A 21,782-nucleotide genomic window follows, 5' to 3' on the forward strand; every position below is an offset into this window, starting at 1 on the left:
ACAGCTGCAGCTACAGTATGTTGGATCTAACTAATAGTGTGACAACAATGTTATAATGGGATCTGTTCAGTCCCCATTGTAATTTAGTACAGTCCCCATTGTAATTTAATACAGTGCTCATATGGATATTTTAATGTTTGCTGATTAAGAAACTGCAGCATCGGATTACCCAATATATTCAATACGGAGGCAGTGATCTATAATGTTATCACTGCTCGTCACGGCTTTGCTCTGTTACTGCCCTTCCCTTGTCATTTGGTTTGTGTGTGCAGCGCCTGATAATATTACTATGGCACGCTGTAACACATGTGAAAGTTATAGCGCTGCAAACACAAGTGACCAACTTGGCGTGATACACAGTAGCGGTGTTACAATCCCCGTAATGGTAAAACACAATACTTAATTAAACATTGGTTATCGTGGTTATGATATCACAGCTAGATTATGCCCAATACATGCTATGTGCTCAGACATAGATAGCTTATTCCAATTGACTTTTCACACACATGGTTATCAAACTCCAATGCGCATTTCACCTTCTGGCTTTATCAAGGTAAGCCGATTGTTACCCAAGATCTGGGTTAAATACCCCTTCCTACGTGGGTCCGGGAGGTGTGTCTAGATCGTGGATTATTCTTTGAAATGATTAACATAGTAATAATTCATATAGTAAACGTGTTAAAGTGTCCCCACCTATGTATAAAATATGATCATATTAGTATTCATTATTCATATGAACAACTAAAAATTACCATTATTTACACTTTAATTCCAACCACAAGTTTATTTGAGGCAAGCAATGACACAATTAATTTGTACTTAATAACAGAATCTATGATGCTACCTATAATATTGATTTCATATGAATAATGAATACTTATATGATCATATTTTATACATAGGTGGGGACACTTTAACACATGTTTACTATATGAATTATGGCCCTCATTCAGAGCCGCTCGTTAGCAGCAGTACGCTCGTTGCGTTCCGATGTTGACAAACCGCACATGCGTCGGTGTAACTCTGCGCATGTGCGTATGGCAGTTTGCAAGCTTTTTTTCACTCGTTCGGCAAATTGCGAACAGGAAGTGACATGTCAAATGTGATTGACAGAACAGGCCGTTTTTGGGCGTTGACGGGGGTGGAGATGGGAAAACGCAGGCGTGGCGAGGCGTTTTTGGGGCGTACATAAATTAGCTCATGCGAACGTCAAATGTGTTCGTACCAAGTCATACGTCACTGGCTGATCCTCTTTCCGTTCAAACTGCTCGCACAGCTTGGGGTGTGGATTCCTCGACCACAATGGCGATGGCCTTGTCCTCTGGTCCGGGCCTCCTCGATGTTTCATCGATTTATCACGGCTTCTCAGAAAAACAATCAACTTTGGATTGAAAACCAGCTTGTAATGTGTTTTTTTTTTTTTTTTTTTGGGTTAGCACAAAACCGTACGCAGCTGAAAATCTCAGCTGCTAATTTCAGGATTACACAATCAATTAGCGTATTTTTGAAAGTATGTTCTTTACAATTTTTTTAGGGTTTTGTGATATTGTAACAATATTGTCATCATGTTTGTGTGTATTGTAACCTTTTACATTGGCCTGTAGATTTTGCATTTTTTTTTTTCAAAGTGTTCCTTAAAGAAACCTTTTTTTTTTAAACCTTTTTTTTTTAAAAAAATGTTAAACCTTTTTTTAAAAGGCTTTTTTTTTAAAGATAAGATTTCGTTTTTGCCTTGTGGTACAGGATTAACTCTAAACCATTTTTCAAATAATGTCACAATACAGTTGAGAACATTTATAATTTTTTTTATTTACTCAACACATTTTTGCACAAATCATGTGCATTTTGCCTTAAAAGTTTGGGGTCATTGTTACCCACTAATATTTTTTACATTTGTATTTAAAAAAAAGCCAGTTTTGGGCCAAAAAAAACAACAAATTAAAAACAATTCACAAGAAAGGAGAGGGAAGTTTTGGCCCTTAAGGAATATGGGGCAAGCACAGAAGGAGTGTGGGAAAAGTAGCCAGTGCTGTCATCGTTTCTTTCCCCGTTTGGCTGGGGTAGGGTGGGCTCCAGACTGGGTCCAGAATGTGCTCTGGCTGGCCTATCCAGAGGCAGATGTTGTGGCCTCTGGACTAGGCACAGGGCTAGGCACATTTGGAGGAATGGCTGTTGTTGTGCCAGAGGTGGAGGATCCAGATGTTCCGGCAGGAAGGGAGGTCGGCTCCACCATGTGCTGGCGAACGAGCTGCTCCAGGGCATTGGCGATTCTGATGTTGGCCCTGGTATTTTCAGCCAGGGCCTGACCAATGGTCACGTTGGCCGCAGCATTTTGCTCCAGGGCCTCAGCCACCCGTAGCAGACTGGCGTCCATCCTCTGCAGAATCTTCCTGCGAGGGGGATTGCCTAGGACTGGCTTCTGCAGGGTCCTCAGCCGGATGTACTGGTTCCTCCCCTGCAGAGCCAGCAGAAATTCTGCGGCCAAGGCTCCCCTCTGGAGCAGACTCATCCTCCTGTGTCTCTGTGAGAAAAAAGAGAAAAGAGGAACATTACAATCTACATATTGTCACAATAACATTTCAGAGTTGGTTACATCACAACATTTACCTGGGACAACATGAGGAGCCGCAAAGTCTGGCATGTCCATATCCATGTTGGACACGCCAAACACCTCCACATCCTGCACACACCCCTGTGCCAGCTCTTCCAAATCATTCAACTCCAATGACACAGGGGTGGAACCCCCACCTGTCCCCCTTGCATGCCTAGCCCTGTCAGCCATTTTTTGCTTCAGGCGATATTTGAAGTCTTGCCATCTGTGGGTGAAAAAGTAGGCATTATTCCTGCATTATTTGACCCTGTTTTTTTTGGGGGGGGGCAAGTTTTTACTTACCGGCGTTTGACATCCCGGGCTAGACGGACATAATCACCCACCCTATTGACAGCACTGGCTATCTCCTCCCACATTCTCCACTTCTGGCTTACACCCATATTCCTGTCTGCCTGTGGCGGGATGTCCACACACTTCTGAACCAAAACCTCCATCTCCTTTCTTGTGAATTGTGGCTGCCTTTTCTTTTTGCCAGCTTTGGCCGGAATACTGGGCCCAGCAGCCTCTTCCATGTCATCCTCAACACCTATTTGCATTAAATTATTTTGAATTTAGATGTCAATCTTTCACTATATTCTGGTTCAAACGAAGCCTTGATTAGAAATGTGAGAAATACTTACCAGCCGCCTCTTGCCCATTGTTTGGCTGGTCTGTAGCCATTTTTCATGCAAAAACTTGAACTACACCAGACCGTTTGTTTTTTTCCGTGACGTATTTATACATGCGTCCTTATTATTCGGCCGCATCATTGATTGTGCGTTCCTATGATCCGTCCTTAATTTGAGCGGGAAAAGAAACACTATTTATGGCTTTTGGCGACTTGAGTCGAGGTGGCGGGTGTTGTTTGTTGGAGGTTACGTTGGTCGGAGTGGATTGTTGGCGGGAGTTGTGTTTGGAGGTTTTTTGGATTGTGTTAGAGGCTTTTTTTGTGGTTAACTTTCCGTTGGTTTTGGCCCAAAAATAATTTTTTTTCTTCATTTTGTTTGTAGGTTTTTTTTGGCTGTGCCCCAACGACGTTTTTGTTCAGTGACTTCTTTATCGTGTATTGGTAAGTTTTGATTTTAACTTGTTTGTTAAATGTTTATGTCTTGTTTTTCGCATTTTTTGGGGTCATTATGGTTTTCTTCCGGGTTTTTGGGGATGTGAAAAATGCGAACCATTTTGCGCACTTTTGTAGGCTTGATTCCCCTTGTAAAAATGCGAACTATTTAGCGTTCAAATTCTGGGTTGTTTTTTTGGTGCCAAATTGTGGAAGTCCTCTCAATGTCGGTTTCCTATTTTTCGAAATGTGTGTTTACCCCCATTATTTTTGTGCCTTTTCAAAAAACAAGCTTACAAAATGGCCACCCCAAAATCTTAACTTTTTATGGTCTTTTGAAATGTAGGTTTTTGAAATCATGACAATACCCCGGCATGTAAGCATCTTTGGATTGTATCGTAAAGATAAGTATTTTTTAGACTTTTTGGGGGCAACATACCTTAACTACAATTCTTACCATTTCAGGTTGATGTTGGTCGTATTATTGTGGCCATGCTGCCGGAAGCCGACCAACCTCAATCTCGTCCCAGGCGTAGGCATCGTAGGCGTGCTTGGCCCCAGATATATCGCACATGTGTCACCCTTTTTGGAATGCCCGATGAGGTGTTAAGGCGCTACCGTCTTCCACCCCAAATCATCATAGACACTCTCTCATTAATAGAGAGTGATCTTGAGCGGCAAATTGACAGTCCTACAGCAATACCACCACTTACGCAATTTATGGCGGTGTTACATTTCTGTGCCTCAGGATCCTTTCAAACCACGGTGGGAATAGTTGCGGGAATCTCCCAATCCTCCTTTTCAAGGATCCTGAGGGCAGTGATGGAGGCCCTTTTCAAGCACCTCCATCATTTTATTAAAATGCCTTTGGATATGGGTGCCCTTAGTGTGGCCAAGGCCAATTTTTACCAAATAGCTGGCTTCCCACACATCATAGGGGTTGTGGATGGTACTCACATACCACTTCAGCCTCCAGCACGGCTGGAGGCAATTTTTCGGAACCGAAAACACTATCACTCACTGAATGTAATGGTGGTATGTGATGCCTCCCTCCAGATCCTGTCCCTGAATGCAAAATTACCCGGGAGTGCACATCTCTCATTCGTCATCCGGCAATCAGGGATTTGGCAAAAATTAAACAACCTACAAGCTGGTGATGCGTGGCTTCTGGGTAAGTGGAGACCTTTAGTAGATACCAATGCAAAGCTTGATACACAGTGATCCTGATGTTGTCACTTCTTTTTCACAGGAGACAGTGGCTACCCTTGCACACCCTGGCTGCTCACTCCTTATTTGGCTCCCACACCAGGCCCACAAAGTGAGTTTAATTCCGCACTTACAGCCACCAGGCAAGTGGTGGAGCGCTGTATCGGCCTTTTAAAAGGACCACCAGCATGCCGATAACATGCCCCCTCAGCATATGTACACACCCGGCTAGCTCCGCCAACCGCCTCTGGTCCTCTGTGGGTAAAAAAATTGTGGTGCTTAATAAAATGAATCCTTAATTTATGATTCTAAAAAACTTCAAAAGCAAGATCGACTTAGCAAAAAGTGACAATTTTATAAAAAAAAACAAAAACAAACAAATTCATTTTTAATAAAAAAAAAAATGAATCCCCCCCAAAAAAAATACACATCAAAAAAACATTTCTTGCTACCGTAAACAAGAGATACAAGTATGAGTGTTTGGACATGTGTGATATGTGTATGGGGAAAACATCTGAGAATTTTTTAGACAAAGATATATATAACCAACCTTTTAAAATCCCAAAAAATGGAAAAGGCACAGACAAAGGATTACATCAACACATTAAAAAAAAAAAAAAATGGTTAAAAGGGAAACATACCGTTCATAATGACGCCTGGACCACGAACCACGATAGGGGACGAGGGCGACGTCTTCGCTGGCAATGACGCCGTAGTCTTCGCTCGGCCCCTAAATGATGGATAACAAATTGAGGGGTTTTTTTTATTTCACCTTTCTAAACGCTAATTGGTTAACAAACAAAAAGGAAAACATGCACACGCAGATATGTTTTTTTAAAAAAAAACAGGCCAAACAAGATAACATGCACATGCAGATATGTGTGAAAAAAAGAAACAGGCCAAGCAAGAAAACATGCACACGCAGATAGGGCCGAAAATAAAAACATCAAAACAAAACATAACTTACTTTCAGCAATACGCTGGCGAAAACATGCCAGCAAGCAGGGCGTCCGCCGTTGAAGGTCGGACCACCTGCGCTCCAGCTGGCCGATCTGTCGGCGTGAGCCGAAGGAACGCAGGCGGCGGCGAACCTCCGCATAGGCGGAACGCTTCTCCCTATTGCTGATGGGGGGAGGCTGGCTGGTGATACGCCGGTCCATCACCTCAGTCAGGACAATAAGCTCCCGCCTGGTGAACGCAGAGGCTCTCATGATGGCAATGGTGTATTTTTAATAAAACAGTTTTAATAAAGACCAGAAAATAATTTTGATTGGCTAATGTAGTTGGTAAATTAACAGGAACCATTCTATTGGTTAGTGTATGAGTCATGTGTTCTACAAGCAAAAAAATCTATTGTGAGTTATGATAGGCTTGATGCAGTGACATGCGTAAGCTAATTTAAATAAAGAAATGAAACAAGTAAAATATGCGTGGGTAAAAACACGGAAAACAATTTGATAATTGGATCAAACATGTATTTTGGATAAAGAAAACCATTGTTTAAACCGTACGTATTCTGCGGGTAAACAAAAACACGGACAAGAGTAAAGTTTATTGAAAAAGCAAAAAAAATGTTTGGAAAACATGTGAAGAGCAATTAAGCTAATTGATATATTGATTGGCATGATACGATTGAAGTAGGTAGGCAGAATGAACGAGCAGGTAATCGAAATCTGACAGGCCCACTTCCGGTTTGTACTTGTGCGAGCGTTCCCTGCAAGCCACATTGGGGATGTACGCTCGCTATTTGGCTCGCTCGTTAGCTAGAGGAGGGGTTGGGAGACTTTGTGGCGGAAGATTAGCTGTGTACGAAATTACGAGCGAGCGCTTGAATTTACATATTTCGGCACGTACGCCGAACGTACGAACGGCCACTTGCGTCCAGGTCTGAATCAGGGCCTAAATCCCATAGAGAACTAAAACCTATCAGTGGATACAATCTGCCAGTGAACAATTATTGAAAAGATACAATGTGTGCAGTAGTCATATCTCTGAATACAATATAACAGATCCACTGTGAATAAATACAAATACACTCTCTTAAGCTAGGCAACAGTACTTGAGAACTACAAGAGAATTACAGGCTTTGGCCCTGATTCAGAGCCGTTCGTTAACAGCAGTACGCTCGTTGCGTTCCGATGTTGACTAACCGCGCATGCGTCGGTGTTACACTGCGCATGTGCGTACGGCAGATTGCGAGTTTTTTTTGTCTCGTTCGTCAAATAGCGTACAGGAAGTGACATGTCAAATGTGATTGACAGAACAGGCCGTTTTTGGGTGTTGTGGGGGAGGAGATGGAAAAACGCAGGCGTGGCGAGGCGTTTTTGGGGCGTACATACATTAACAAATGCGAACGTCAAATGTGTTCGTACCAACTCATACGTCACTGGATGATCCTCTTTCCCTTCAAAATGCTCGCACAGCTTAGGGTCTGGATAACTCGACCACATTGGCTATGGCCTTCTCCTCCGTCCCGGCACTCCACGATGTAGCATCGATTAATCACGGCTTGTCAGAAAATCAATTAGTGTTGGATTGAAAACCGGCTTGGTATGTGTTTGGAAATCAGTTTTTTTGGATAGCACAAAACCGAACGCAGGTGGAAATCATAGCTGCTAATGTCTGGATTACACAATCAATTAGCGTACATTTGTGGGGGTTTATTTTGGCCTCAATTTGTGGTTTTTGGACTATTGTAACAATAATGTCATCATGTTTATGTTTTTTGGCTCATTTTGTTTTTGCAAGGTGAATTTGCATCCTTAGGTAATGTTTTAAACGTTCCTTAAAGAACCCTTTTTTTCCAATGTAAAATGTTTTTTTTGAACGTTGTTGCCTTGTGGGCCCGGATTAAATGTAACCCATTTTGACAATAATGTCAGAATACAAAGTCGTACATTTGATGTAAATTTATTGGTATCCCAAAAAAAATTAATGCACATATTTTACACAAACATTTTTGGCAGTGTTCATTCCACAATATTTATTAATTGTGCAAACAATAAATTTTTGTTAAACGTAAATCAAAAAACTAAAAACAATTAAGCTAATTGATATATTGATTGGCAGGATACGATTGAGGGAGGTAGGCAGAATAAACGAGCAGTTAATCGAAATCTGACAGTCCCACTTCCGGGTTGTACTTGTGCGTGCGTTCCCTTCAAGCCACTTCGGGGATGTACGCTCGCTATTTGGCACGCCCGTTAGTTAGAGGAGGGGTCGCTTGAGTTTGGGGAGGATGTTTGGCTGCGTTCCAAAAAAAAAGCGAGTGCTTGAATTTCCATATTTTTTTACGTACGCCGAACGTACGAACGGCCACTTGCGTCCGGGTCTGAATGAGGGCCTTTATTCCTTCTCAGATATATACAGCCAACAGTAGGCATTTAGTGATTTAATAATAAAACACTCACATGGTTTCAATGAGAACTATTTAATTTGTTTTTAATTCACATTTTTCATTACTTTCTTCCACTTTCTATTTATTTTTATTATATTTTGCTGCATACAGTTAGATATTACTTACATATTTTTAAAATATCAACATTAAAAGCTATTTTTTTAATTATTAAATGCAATACAATAAATAATAAATCTAGAATAATTTTTTCTTCAATATAATCAATAAACAGCACACTCCTAGAGTGCACCAGAGAATCTCATTTATTTTTCTTTGTATACTCACAATATTTTCTATGAGTCTGGTAGCACTAAATCCCAGTATGTATATGTTCAAAGTTAAATATATGCAATTATAATAAACTCTATCAGAAGAATAATTTGTCGAATCTGGGAAAGGAGTCTAATAATACCATTATTAACGATACATATTTTCTCTGTGCAGGATAAACTGCCTTTTGAATTGAACTATTGAAAGTATAATCAGGGAATAACATAGGTAATTTAAAATGAACCAACTCATTGCTTGATCGTGGACTTTGGGCCTGATTCATCACGGATCGCAACTGTGATTGCAATAGTGATTACGCTCGTAGTCTCACTGTGATAGTATGCTAATCCATTGCGATTGCTAAGCCATTGCAGCACAACATAAGGACGCCCCCTTACACACATCCGTAATGTTTAGCAAGACTGCAAAACCATCTGTACCATTGAGTACCATAGCAGCCTCACGCACACTTGCACAAGCTCTGACCTTACTCAGGAATTGCTAACTTCATCGCACACTATGCGTACTCAGGTTGCGTACGGGATCGCAGTGGATAATTTGTGCATGCCTCTGCAACGGCGTTCAAACGCACTGGCACATCTGCGTTTCACCGACCACTCCTCTGTCACCTCCCACAAACTGCACTTCCTGTCAATCACTCTGCTGGTTCGCACACGCGGACTGCGATACATATGCGATTGCATGCGTAATCACATTTGCAATCGGTAATGAATCAGGCCCTTTGAACCTAAGTATATGCACATATAAACCTTTTACAAATGTGCCTGATTGTGGCTGGTGTGAGAAAAGATTGCCTATCCTTCTAGGATGCAAGCTAAACCATATCTATGCTTTTTCTTTATAAGGACATGTGTAAGCAACTGCATCTCTATAGCCCTTCAGCCTGACTACAGCATTGTACTGTAGATATGTACTTGTGCTACTCTACAGCATATTCTACATACAAATAAGTCCCAGATTTACCAATGAGTGATATTCTTGTTATCACTTGTTACGAATCTTAAATGGTGCTCCAACCAACCAGCTACTGTCATGTGTTTGACGGTGACCCTTAGTCACAAGGACACTTCAGCCTGTGACTATGAAGCAGGTTGCTGCAGGGATCATCAGCGCTGTGGGCATCCTGTCAGACTGACCAACAGCAACTTCCCTGTCTCCCATGCCTATTTTGATAGGACTCTCCTCACTTACCGAAAAAGTTGGCAGACCAGGGGGGCTGCGTGTGTGTGGTGATGATGCAATCGCAGCTGGTATAGCGGGGGGGGCACAAAGATGCACCTAACTATGCTGTTATCATGCCCCCTGCTGCGGCAAGTAAGTTCTTGTGTGTGCTCTAATTTTTTTAATCATAGAAACTAAGGCAAATGCATGCAATCTAGACAAATACTACATGTCCTTGCATGCTACACACATATATTCACCAACTCTAACTTTAGAGCTGGACTAAACCACTTTGTGTCTATGTGTAACTGCATGGTACCATTTCTGTTGTCCTGTACGTTGTGCGTAATTCTCTGTATTTGTTTTTTATTCTATATACAAGCATACAATAAATAATTTTTTTATTTATGCAGTTATTAGTATCTGGCCTTATTATCTACATGTAGACAGAACCCCACTCTTTTCCTGTATACATGCAATGAGCAATTGCCTGTATCTGTTCTCATACTGAATGTACGGGTAACAACACAGTACCAATAATTTTGTTATTTCTGTAGTTATCAATGTGTGTTATTATTCTGTATGTAATGGAGGACACTATCATTTCTCTTGTTGGGATGCTGCACAACGCATAGCACAGCACATTGTACTCATACAACACACTGTATACAGTGCGACTCATAGTACAGCACATTGTATTCATGCAACACACTGTACTGTATTTGGTGATGCTACTGTTTCTGGTGCCTAACACTTTGGAATGGTTACTAGATCTGTATTCAATCTGCCCGGGGCTGCTATTACCATCAGTATGTGAGATCAACACACACACACACACACTTCCTAATTTAATGCATTGGCAATCCATCTCAGCTTCTTTTACTAACTTCTTACTAGCTATCAGCTTTTAAACTCCATGTGATTCCACATATCTACCTATGTCAGCACACAGTATAAATGCTACATTTACATAGTGTATATGCAGAATAGGGGAATGCAGACAGCCTATACACCAGAGGTTCCCAAACGTGGTCCTCAAACCATGGATATCTCTAAAGCCTGAACTGTTGGGGAGCCTTGAGGACTGCCTTTGGGAACTTCTGCTCTACACTTATCAGAAATATCATAGCAGTTTGTAATAGACTAAAATAATTGTAATTTATATTATTAATTTATAAACTATCATGCATTTTATAATGCTGTCAAGTATATCTAAGATATTTGGTGTCAGCAGTGAGTATAGGAATGGGCTTAATAACTTTTGCATGGATGCTTCTTTTAGGTCACTTGACATTTGCTGCTCTCCCAAAATGTGTCATACCTCGCTGTGGCCTTCGGACGACTTCCCATAATGCTGGCCTTGAGCAAACTACAACTAGTTGCTATTCTTAAGATACATATAAAGTTGTTGCTGATTGTTGGTGACCTCATAAAAAGTTACTGTATCATAAAATGAAGTTTATAGAGAACAGGAGAGTCATATTTTCTGAGTAATTCGATTAATCTTTCACCAGAGGATCCACATATACCTATAGGGGCTGATTCTCAGTCGGACGGATCTCTGTGCATGGATGCAAATGACTGGTGCTTGCATACATCGCATGCCCAAATACGCGTTATTGCGAATGTCTTACCTAATCTGAGTTGTGCGTATGGAGAAGGGAAGACTGATGGATTTCTTGCACCTAGCATTGGGGCTGGTCCAAGTGCCAATACTACTTATGATGGTTGCAGTGGCTGGCATAAAACCAATGGGCGGAATGGTTTTCTGCTTTGAGACACAAGAACCCCCGCACTAGCCCTTATGGTTTCTTTCATTAGCATAAGGTAGTAATTGAGGCTTCTGTGGCTGCCCGCATCTATAGCCACTTATTGTGCAACTCAGAATCAGCCCCATAACCTAGGACAAATCACATGCAAAAACTTACCTCTTGTAGTTGCTGGGCTCTTCTGGCCGTGAGCATTACGTGAGCTCCCATTTCTGCAAATGTATATGCAATCTGCTCTCCAATCCCAGTACTAGACCCAGTAACCAGTACTCTCTTTCCACGTACCATCTCTGGAAGGTTCAAATAAATATAGAGAAATCACTGGTGTCAATGTGTTCTTTAATATCAATAGTACGTCCAAAAATGGCTTGTAAACAATGCTTGTGTGTAAGTGATTCCAGTACTAGGTCAAGTGGAAGGATACCGCTATGCAGTGATTTTTGGGGACAAAGTAGAGTGCTTTAGTATCTCCCAAATTGTACATTACACTCAGAGCCGGCCCTGGCCAAGTTGGTGCCCTAGGTAAAATTTTGACTGGTGCCCCCCTAACAGATAATCCCACCACCACTCTTATACACACACACTATATACATATTATATATATATATATATATATATATATATATATATTGTGATAGGAACACTGGTAGAGTGGTCAGTGGTAGATACATTTGTCCTAGGTTTTTGACCTATGTGTTCTAAAAATCCCCAGGAGACAAGTCTGCAGTGAAGCAGATTTGAGTGTCGGCTTTTTGAAAAACCGGTTTGGGTCTTGGGGGTGTGGATGTGAGGAGAGGGAGGGCTCCATCCACAGGCCACTCCAGGTTTTGGCCTTCTTGGCCTGTTAGCAGGTTCATTAGGGTCTGCACCTGGAACTGGCTGATATAGGCTGTGTGTGATTGTAAGCCAGTGTCTCATACCTGGGAGAGCAAGCAGACTGGCTGGCTCAGAGACACTTGGTGAATACTACCTGTAAGTCTTATGCATACACTTGTGTTGATGGTGGAGGCAGTAGGCCCCACTATTTCTTTAGAGATGGAACCTCTTGTCTAGTTAGCGCCCAGATGGGCTAATGTTTACATTTATGTTTTGTTTTCCTTTATGTTGCACAATAAAGATGGTATCGACCAGCTAGTACGAGACCCAGACTGGTGTACTATTTTTCCGGCTGCTGTGTGTGTGAAGAGGGGGTCCATCTACCCCAGGAGAGGGACCCCTAATCCGGTCATGTTACAATTGGTGAAGGATGTGGGCAAGCACACACTGAAAAGTGCAGCAAGGAAAATTTGTCCTTTAAAATTTAAAGGGGCAGACACGTGATTATTGAATCCCTGAAGGTGGCGTCAGCCAATGCTCAGAGAGGCAAGGTTTAGCTTCCAACCAGCACCTGAAGGTAAAATGGAGGAAGTTGTAAAAGCCCTGCTTCAGGCTACGGCAGCTCAGCAGGAGACTAATAAAGTTCAGTAGGAAGCTACCCGAGTACAGCAGGAAGCTACCAATGTACAACTGATGGCCTTGGAGGCAGCCCAGAGGCAGCAACAAGTCACCCTCGAGGAAACCCGCCAGGCTATTAAGGAGATGGTACAGCACCTGGTCGCCTGGCCTGGAGATGCTACTACTGGTCCTCCCACCACCACTCACTCCATACGAGCCAGTCAATTCCTACAAAAGATGACTTCGGGCGATGATGTGGAGGCATATCTCACCGCATTTTAGAGAACCGCCGAAAGGGAGAGTTGGCCCATGGAGCAATGGGCAAGTCTGGTGGCACCTTTCCTGTCTGGGGAGCCACAAAAGGCCTATTACGATTCATGCCTGGCCGATGCTAAGGACTATGTGAAATTAAAATGGGAGATCCTAACTCGCTTGGAAGTCACCACCTTTGTTCGTGCCCAATGAGTCCACCGCTGGGAGTTCCAAATGAACAGACCTCCACGCTCACAGATGCACAAACTCATCTATCTATCCACCAAGTGGCTACAGCCCGAGACGTTGCCAGGACCACAAATCATGGAACGAGTCGTGATGGACCAGTATCTGCGATCCCTACCTGCATCCTTGCGCAAGTGGGTGAGTCATGCCGACCCTATGTCCGCAGACCAGTTAGTCGAACTGGTGGAGAGCTACGTGGTGGCTGAGGAGCTGATGAGTCTGCCCCACCGAGCCCCGATGGCGCACCGGCGAACTCCCATCAACAATGGTAAGACTGTTCCTGGGGAGAAGGGTGCTGGGCGGTGGAATGTGCCTAAGACTGAGGGTGGGGATCCTGAAGACAGGCCAGCCAGGCCAGGAATGTTCCTACCCCATAAAAGACTAGACATTAACGTGACTCAATGTTTCCGATGTGGTGGCTTCGGCCATATAGCAGCTAATTGTTCACTTACCTCTGAGCCCATGCAATGTTATATTGCTTCTGTCAACCGCAGCTTGTACTGCTGACCGGCAGGCTGAGACAGACAAACACATGTGTGTACTCACTGTGGAAGGCAACTGAGTAGAGGCTCTGTTATGGTAGCCTGGTTACACTTTTGAGAACTGAGTTGGTGAACCCTTTGAAGCATAAGGGTAAAACTGTTGGTGTGACATGCATACATGGGGAAACTCGGTATTATACTGCCGAAGTGAACATCGAGACACCATGTGGTTCCGTGGTAGTCTCTGTGGGTTTGGTACAGGCCTTAATGTATGATGTGATATTGGGAAGAGACTTTGCTCACTTCTGGAAGTTGTGGGAAAGCCGATTTTTGCACAATGGTAATCACCCTGCCTCATCTGAAAGGGTGACTGATGTAGTGGCAGAGTCAGAGATATTCCCATTTTCTAGTATCATTGGCGAACTAGAGAATGCGGAGCGTGAAGGTGGTTTGCCAAGTGTTGTAGAGCCCATTGATCGTCTGCCGGATTTAGAGGTCAGAAGAGAGGTCTTTGCCGTAGAGCAGTTAAATGACTCTACTCTGGTGAAAGCCAGGAAGAATGTCAAGGTGGTCAATGGTAAACCCGTAGATCCTGATAGTCCCTTGATGTATCCTCACATGGTAATATGTCAGGATCTGTTGTATCAGATGACTAAGAAAGGGGAGGAGATTGTGGAACAAGTAATAGTCCCCAAAGCTTACAGGAGAACGGTGTTAGATCTGGCCTATGGTCATATAACGGCAGGCCACCTAGGGGTAGAGAAAACCACTGAGCGAATCGTGCAGAGGTTTTTTTGACCCGGTGTCCATAAAGACGTATCTGACTTTTGCGCCTCCTGCCCTGAATGCCAGTATCATGCTCCCAGACCACATTTCAAAAGTCCTCTAGTCCCACTACCAATTGTAGAGGTACCATTTGAAAGAATAGCTATGGACTTGGTGGGACCCTTGTTGAAGTCTGCCCGGGGACATCAATATATTCTGGTAATTCTGGACTACGCTACCAGATACCCGGAAGCGATACCGCTACACAATACGTCAACCAAGTCCATTGCTAGAGAGCTGGTCCATGTTTTTAGCAGGTTGGGAATACCTAAGGAGATACTAACTGACCAGGGTACCCCGTTCATGTCAAAAGTTATGAAGGAGTTGTGCCGCCTGTTTAAGATTAACCAGTTAAGGACCTCGGTTTACCACCCCAAAACCGATGGTTTGGTCAAGAGGTTTAACAAGACCTTAAAACATATGTTAAGGAAAGTAGTCAATAAAGATGGTAAAGATTGGGATTATTTGTTGTCTTATCTGCTGTTGGCCATAAGAGAGGTTCCTCAATCCTCCACCGGGTTTTCACCTTTCGACTTGTTATATGGGAGAAATCCAAGAGGATTACTAGACATTGCCAAGGAGATAAGTGAAGCGCAGTCCAGTCCTTATAAAACAGTGACTGAACATGTTTCCCAGATGCAAGAGAGAATTGCGGCTGTAGTGCCAATAGTTAAGGAGCACTTGGAACAGGCCCAACTAGCACAGCAGAGGGTATAAACTTTGCTCCTGGGGACAGAGTGTTGGTGTTGGTTCCCACGGTAGAAAGTAAACTGTTGGCTAAGTGGCAAGGGCCCTTTGAGATCTTAGAAAAAGTGGGACAGGTCTACTATAAAGTTTACCAGCCGGGGAAAAGAAAACCACAACAGATATATCATGTGAACCTGATAAAACCCTGGAAGGATAGAGCAGCACTGTCAGCTGTCCAAGCCCCTCCAGTAAACCCAGGTCCCGTGTTACCCGAAGTGACAGTGGCAAAAACCCTGTCAGTCAGTCAACAGCAGGAGGTCAAGGAATTTTTGATCCGAAATAGGGTACTGTTTTCTGACCTGCCAGGAAAAACCACGGTCATCAAACATGACATAGTCACTGACCCGGGGGTTAAAGTTAACCTAAAGCCCTATAGGTTTAAGCTCTATAGGAGACACAAAGAGAGTTTGTGTCAAAGGAAATTTAAAAAAAATTAGAATTGGGGGTAATTGAAGAATCACATAGTGAGTGGTCAATTCCTATTGTGCTGATTCCAAAGCCCAATGGGAGTGTGCATTTTTGTAATGACTTCCGAAAGCTGAACAGTGTTTCAAAATTCGATGCCTACCTAATGCCAAGGGTGGATGAACTAATTGAAAGGCTGGGGACAGCAAAGAATTTAACCACTCTGGACCTAACCAAAGGGTATTGGCAAGTGCCAAAGAAAACACAGGTTTTTCTGCACCAGATGGCTTGTTTCATTACAAGATGTTATCCTTTGGGCTACATGGGGCGCCTGCTACCTTTCAAAGAATGATGGATAGGATTCTAAGACCCCATAGATGATATGCTGCGGCTTATCTGGATGATGTGGTCATACATAGTCCTGATTGGCAGTCTCACTTACCCGGAGTACAAGCAGTGTTAGACTCCATCTTTAAGGCAGGTTTGACAGCCAACCCAAAAAAGTGTTGTCAAGGGAGGAAGTAAATATCTGGGATACAGCATTGGCAGGGGTTTGATAAAACCACAACTCAATAAGATTGAGGCAATACAGAACTGGCCACGACCCCTCAATAAGAAGTAGGTGAGTGCCTTCTTAGGGATCACTGGATACTGTAGGAGGTTCATACCCAGTTTTGCCACCATTGCAGTCCCACTTACTGACCTTTCCAAGGGCAAACAAAAAATCATGGTGGAATGGGGTCCTGAAGCGGAGAAAGCTTTCCAAGAATTAAAAATAGCCTTATGTACCCAACCTGTTCTGGTGACCCCTGACTTTGACAAGAGTTTGTGGTACAAACCGATGCGTCCGGTGTAGGCATCGGAGTGGTCCTGTCCCAAAGCAAAGAGGATGAGGAACACCCTATTTTTTACCTAAGCAGGAAATTGAATATACATGAGAGAAACTATGCCACAGTGGAAAAGGAAGCTTTGGCCATAAAATGGGCGTTAGAAACTCTCAGGTACTATTTGGTGGGAAGAAAGTTCAAACTGATTACTGACCATGCCCCTCTGAAATGGATGTCAGAAAATGAGGACAGTAACGCAAGAATAACGAGATGGTTCTTGGCGCTACAAACCTTTAAATTTTCGGTAGAACACAGGCCAGGAAGCCAGCTGGCCAATGCAGACGAATTGTCACGCGTTCATTGCTTGGGGGCTTCAGTTGTTCCGCCCCACAGGTCAAAACAAAGGGGGGAGATATGTGATAGGAACACTGGTAAAGTGGCCAGTGGTAGATACATTTGTCCTAGGTTTTTGACCTATGTGTTCTAAAAAACCCCAGGAGAAAAGTCTAAAGTGAAGCAGGCTTTTTGAAAAGCCGGTTTGGGTCTTGGGGGTGTGGATGTGAGGAGAGGGAGGGCTTCATCCACAGGCCACTCCAGGTTTTGGCCTTCTTGGCCTGTTAGCAGGCTCATTAGGGTCTGCACCTGGAACTGGCTGATATAGGCTGTGTATGATTGTAAGCCAGTGTCTCATACCTGGGAGAGCAAGCAGACTGGCTGCCTCAGAGACACTTGGTGAATACTACCTGTAAGTCTTGTGCATACGCTTGTGTTGATGGTGGAGGCAGTAGGCCCCACTATTTCTTTAGAGAGGGAACCTCTTGTCTAGTTAGCGTCCAGACGGGCTAGCGTTTACTTTTATGTTTTGTTTTCCTTTATGTTGCACAATAAAGACTGGTACCGACCAGCTAGTACGAGACCCAAACTGGTGTACTATTTTTCCGACTGCTTTCGGTGTGAAGAGAGAGTCCATCTACCCCAGGAGAGGGACCCCTAATCCGGTCCTGTTACAAGATAGATAGATAGATTCTGTGACACTCATGGGACTAACATCATTGGTAGATAACCACACCTCACACCGAGAGGAATCCTCTTGTGCTCTCAGCATCAATTCCTGTCTGGCGGCACCTGGGCAAGTTGGATTTTAACTGAGGCTGAGTGCCGTCCCTCTCTGTATATATAATAAACAAATTCCCCTACAGAGCTGAACAGCCCCATAGGAGAAAAACAGGCGGCACTTCTCAGTAGGTGTTGTCAATCTTTCAAGACGTATTGGTCTTTTCATCAGGACTTGTCCTGATGAAAAGACCAACGGATCTTGAAACATCGACAGCACCTATGTGATTTGAGACAATATATCACTCTTGTACAACTACTGAGGAGTGCCGCCTGGTTTTTCCTCTTAGGAGGTCACCCTCGAGATTACCAGTGAATTTATCCAGAGTGCCGGACTGAATGCATTTTACATATATTATATAATATATTTATATATATATATATATATATATATATTAATCAGTGATACTTTTTTAGAAAAATAGGTTAAGGAACTCCTGTCGGGGAGGCATATGTGGGCGGAGCTGTGGCTAGAGTGAGCGGAGATACAGCGGGGGTGAGGCATCAATAGGTGCGTAGACCAATTTAAAAAAAATTCTAAATTTGGGCTGTGTGGGGTTGGGGTGGAATTATTATAATGTGCCAATCATATAATATAAAAAAAAACTATACACTTACACACCAACAGAAAACCAAAATCTATTCGAAATATATAGGGAAAGACATATCGATTCCACATATATAAGAAAAAGCCAAATCCACATTAAAAAAAAAACATTGAAGAACCAGATACACATAAATTACATTGCAAAAGCCAGATACACATAAAAAAAAAACATTGACAAAGCAAGATCCCAATAAAAAATAATTAAAACATATGATTCACATAAAATACATTGAAAAAGTATGATCCACCTAAAATTCATTGGGAAGGGGCCCCCAATGCTTTTAGAAAGATGAAAAATTGTGCTTACCTGTCATCTTTATGTTGAGTTATGCTGCGTCAAACACGGTCTGTTCACCCACATTACTACTGATCGTCATCCACCAGCCGTGGGTAGGACGAAGGCAAAGACACAGTGGGAGATGGTGGTATTGGAATTACAGTGATACATGAGGAAGGGGTCAGAGACACACATGGGTATGGGCAGGGCCGTAGAGAGCGCCGCCGGGCCCCAGTAAAGAGGGGGCGTGGCCTAATAGCATGCGGCGTGGCCATGCCCCCTTGAAGAAGATGAAAACAATAATAATCATTTTTGCAGCGCCACCGGGGAGGGGGTGCTGTGAGCCCCTCAGCCCAGCGCAAAGCCAGAGGTGGGCGCGATCAATATGATCGCTCCCCCCCTCAGGCAGAGGAGATTGCTGTGGCTGCTGCTTAGCAGCCGCTAGCAATCTCCCACGTGCTGGGCTGCTGCGAGGGAGAGATGCGGGAGGAAAGGAGGGGGGGCTGCGCCAGACCCGGGCCCCCGCTGGGCCCCTCTGGAAGCCCGGGTAAAGTGCACCCCCCCTCTCGGCGCCCCTGGGTATGGGAGTGTCAGAGGAGGCACAAATGGGTAGTGGGGGTCGAAGGCACACATGGGAAGAGGCATGCAGCATAGTACAGAGTAACTTGTGCTGGGGGTACTAATGAGCTGGACAAGTCTGGGAGTGCGTTGGATTGGATACAGTCAGTCCGTTGACCTAAGGTATCCTCAAACCTGTGAAGCAGCCAAATCACAATATAAGAGTACACACTTTCTAGACATATAGATAATATAATAGAAAAGTAGCCCTTTCCTTCAAAGCATACATATCAGGGGAGGAGATGTGGAAAGGTGTAAAAATCAGGACAACAGAAAAGGATGAAATGTGACTGCTGAGCGGGAAAACTGGACCTGATGATATCTGGAAGCCTTTATAGCAGGGCCGGCTCTAGACAAAGTAGAAAATTCCCCTTGGCATCCCCCTTAAAACAAACAAACAAAAACTATACTTTTTTTTGTGTGTACTAAATAAAAATTCACCTTACCTATATGGTGGTTTCTCGGCAACATGGAACCTCTGAAGAAATCGATTTTCCCTGGGCAGACAGTGTTTTTAATCAGTAGTCACTATTCACGATGAAAATCACATGGTCTGGAAGATGCCTGTTTATGTAGGAATATAACCAATGTCATCATCATACAACATAAGTTCGACCAGACTTGTGCCCCCTGTGTCCCCTCCAGCCTCCTGTCATTCCAGCCTCCAGCCCCGTCATTCCAGTCTACTGTGTCCCCTCCAGCCTGTCATTCCAGCCACCAGCCCTGTGTCCCCACAGCCCTCTGTGTCCCCTACAGCCCCTTGTAATTTCAGCCCCCTGTGTCCCCCCCAGCCACCATCATTCCAGCCTGTTGCCATTCCAGCCTTTAGCCCCCTTTGCCCCCACCAGCCCTGTGTCCCCTCCAGCCCCCAGTCATTCCAGTCCCCTCTGTCCCCTCCACCCTCCATTATTCCAGCCTTCAGCCCTTTGACTTTCTAGCCTTTAGCCCTGTCCTCTCCAGCCCGGTCACTCCAGCCCTGTGTCCCCTCCATCCTCCTGTCATTCCAGTCCCCTCTATCATTCCAGCCTTTAGCCCCGTGTCCCCTTCAGCCCCCCGTCATTCCAGCCCCCTGTGTTCCCTCCAGCCCCTTGTCATTCCAGCCTTTAGTCCCCTGTGTTCCCTCTGGCCCCATCATTCCTGTCTCCAGACTCATGTTCCCTCCAGACCCCAGCCCTCTCTGTCTCCTCCAGCCACCTGTCATTCCACTCCCCTCCAGCCCCCATAATTCTGGCCTTTAGCCACGTGTGTCCCCTCCAGCCCCCTGTCCTTCCAGCCTCCTGTGTCTCCTCCATCCTCCTGTCATTCCAGCCTTCAGCACCCTGTATCCCCTCCAGCCCCGTCATTCCAGCCTCCAGCCCTGTGTCCCCTCCAACCCCGTCATTCCACCCCCTCTGTCCCCTCCAGCCCCATTATTCCAGCCTTTAGCCAAATTACCCTTAGCCCCCTGTCATTCCAGCCTCCAGACCCCTATCATTTCAGCCTCCTCTGTCCTCTCCAGCCCATCATTCCAGCCGTCAGTCTGCTGTGTCCTCTCCAGCCCTGTAATTCTAGCATCCAGCCCTCTGTGTCCTCTCTAGCCCCCTGTCACTCCAGTCCCCCCCAGCTTCCTGTGTCCCCTCTAGCCGCCTGTCATTCCAGTCCCCTCCAGCTTCCTGCATCTCCTCTAGCCCCGTCACACCAGTCCCCTCCAGCTTCCTGTGTCCCCTCTAGCGCCCTGTCATTCCAGTCTCCTCCAGCTTCCTGTATCCCCTCTAGCCCCCTGTCATTCCAGTCCCCTCTATCCCCACCAACCCTCCATAATTGAAGCCTCTAGTCCATCATTCCAGTCTTAAGCCCGCTCTGTCCCCTCCGGCCCTTTTCATTCCAGCCTCTAGCCCTTCCAACCTCCTGTCATTCCAGCCTCCAGCCCCTGAGTAAACTCAACAGCTAACCCGCTCCTCGGCCCCTTCTAACTTACCTTAATTTTGGCAGCCGGACTTCTCCTCCTTTGAGGCAGTTCGGTGTCCTGCTGCTCCAGCCATAGCCCATGGCAACCAGTTAAATGCGCGCTGCCTGCTCCTCAGGCTCTGACACTCCTCAATCCTCAGGCTTTGACACAGACGCACACATACTGCATGAGCCGCGTGATGTCATCACTGCTGCATGGATTTACACTGCTGCAGCTTCAGTTTAGCCTGGGGCATGCTATGTCACTCACAGCACAGGCCCCGCCCACATCCCCAAGCAGCAGCAGGCCCCGCCCACATTAAAGATCACCAGCAGCCCAGCACCGATTGGAATCCTGTTTAAAAGGATGAATTGAGTAGGGGCTGGGGGAACTGTAGTGCGCTCTGTAACTCCGCTCCTGTCCAAGTTCTATGCTGCATCTTATATTGAAAAGAGGGGCCAGTGGCAGAGTCCTGGGATGCCCCTAGGCATTCCAGTCGCCCTAGGCATTTGTTTATAATGTCTATGCCTACGGCCGGCTCTGATTTA

General features: G+C 44.6%; 1 protein-coding gene across 1 annotated transcript in view; it reads right to left on the bottom strand.

Annotated features, from left to right (window-relative positions):
* Nucleotides 1–21,430, bottom strand: part of LOC148534877 (hydroxysteroid 11-beta-dehydrogenase 1-like protein A) — a 38,371-nt gene extending 16,941 nt beyond the window's left edge. Inside the window, exons 1-3 of the mRNA XM_088465474.1 lie at nt 21,265–21,430; nt 19,754–19,871; nt 11,634–11,764 (exon numbers count right to left, since the gene is read on the bottom strand). Coding sequence (XP_088321600.1) covers nt 11,634–11,764; nt 19,754–19,778 — 156 coding nt within the window. The 5' untranslated portion in view covers nt 19,779–19,871; nt 21,265–21,430. The remainder of the gene's footprint in view (nt 1–11,633; nt 11,765–19,753; nt 19,872–21,264) is intronic.
* Between the last annotated feature and the right edge of the window lie 352 nt (nt 21,431–21,782).

This window comes from Taudactylus pleione, unplaced genomic scaffold (genome assembly GCF_031769625.1).
Source record: "Taudactylus pleione unplaced genomic scaffold, aTauple2 ptg000062l, whole genome shotgun sequence".
NCBI classification, from domain to species: Eukaryota; Metazoa; Chordata; class Amphibia; order Anura; family Myobatrachidae; genus Taudactylus; species Taudactylus pleione.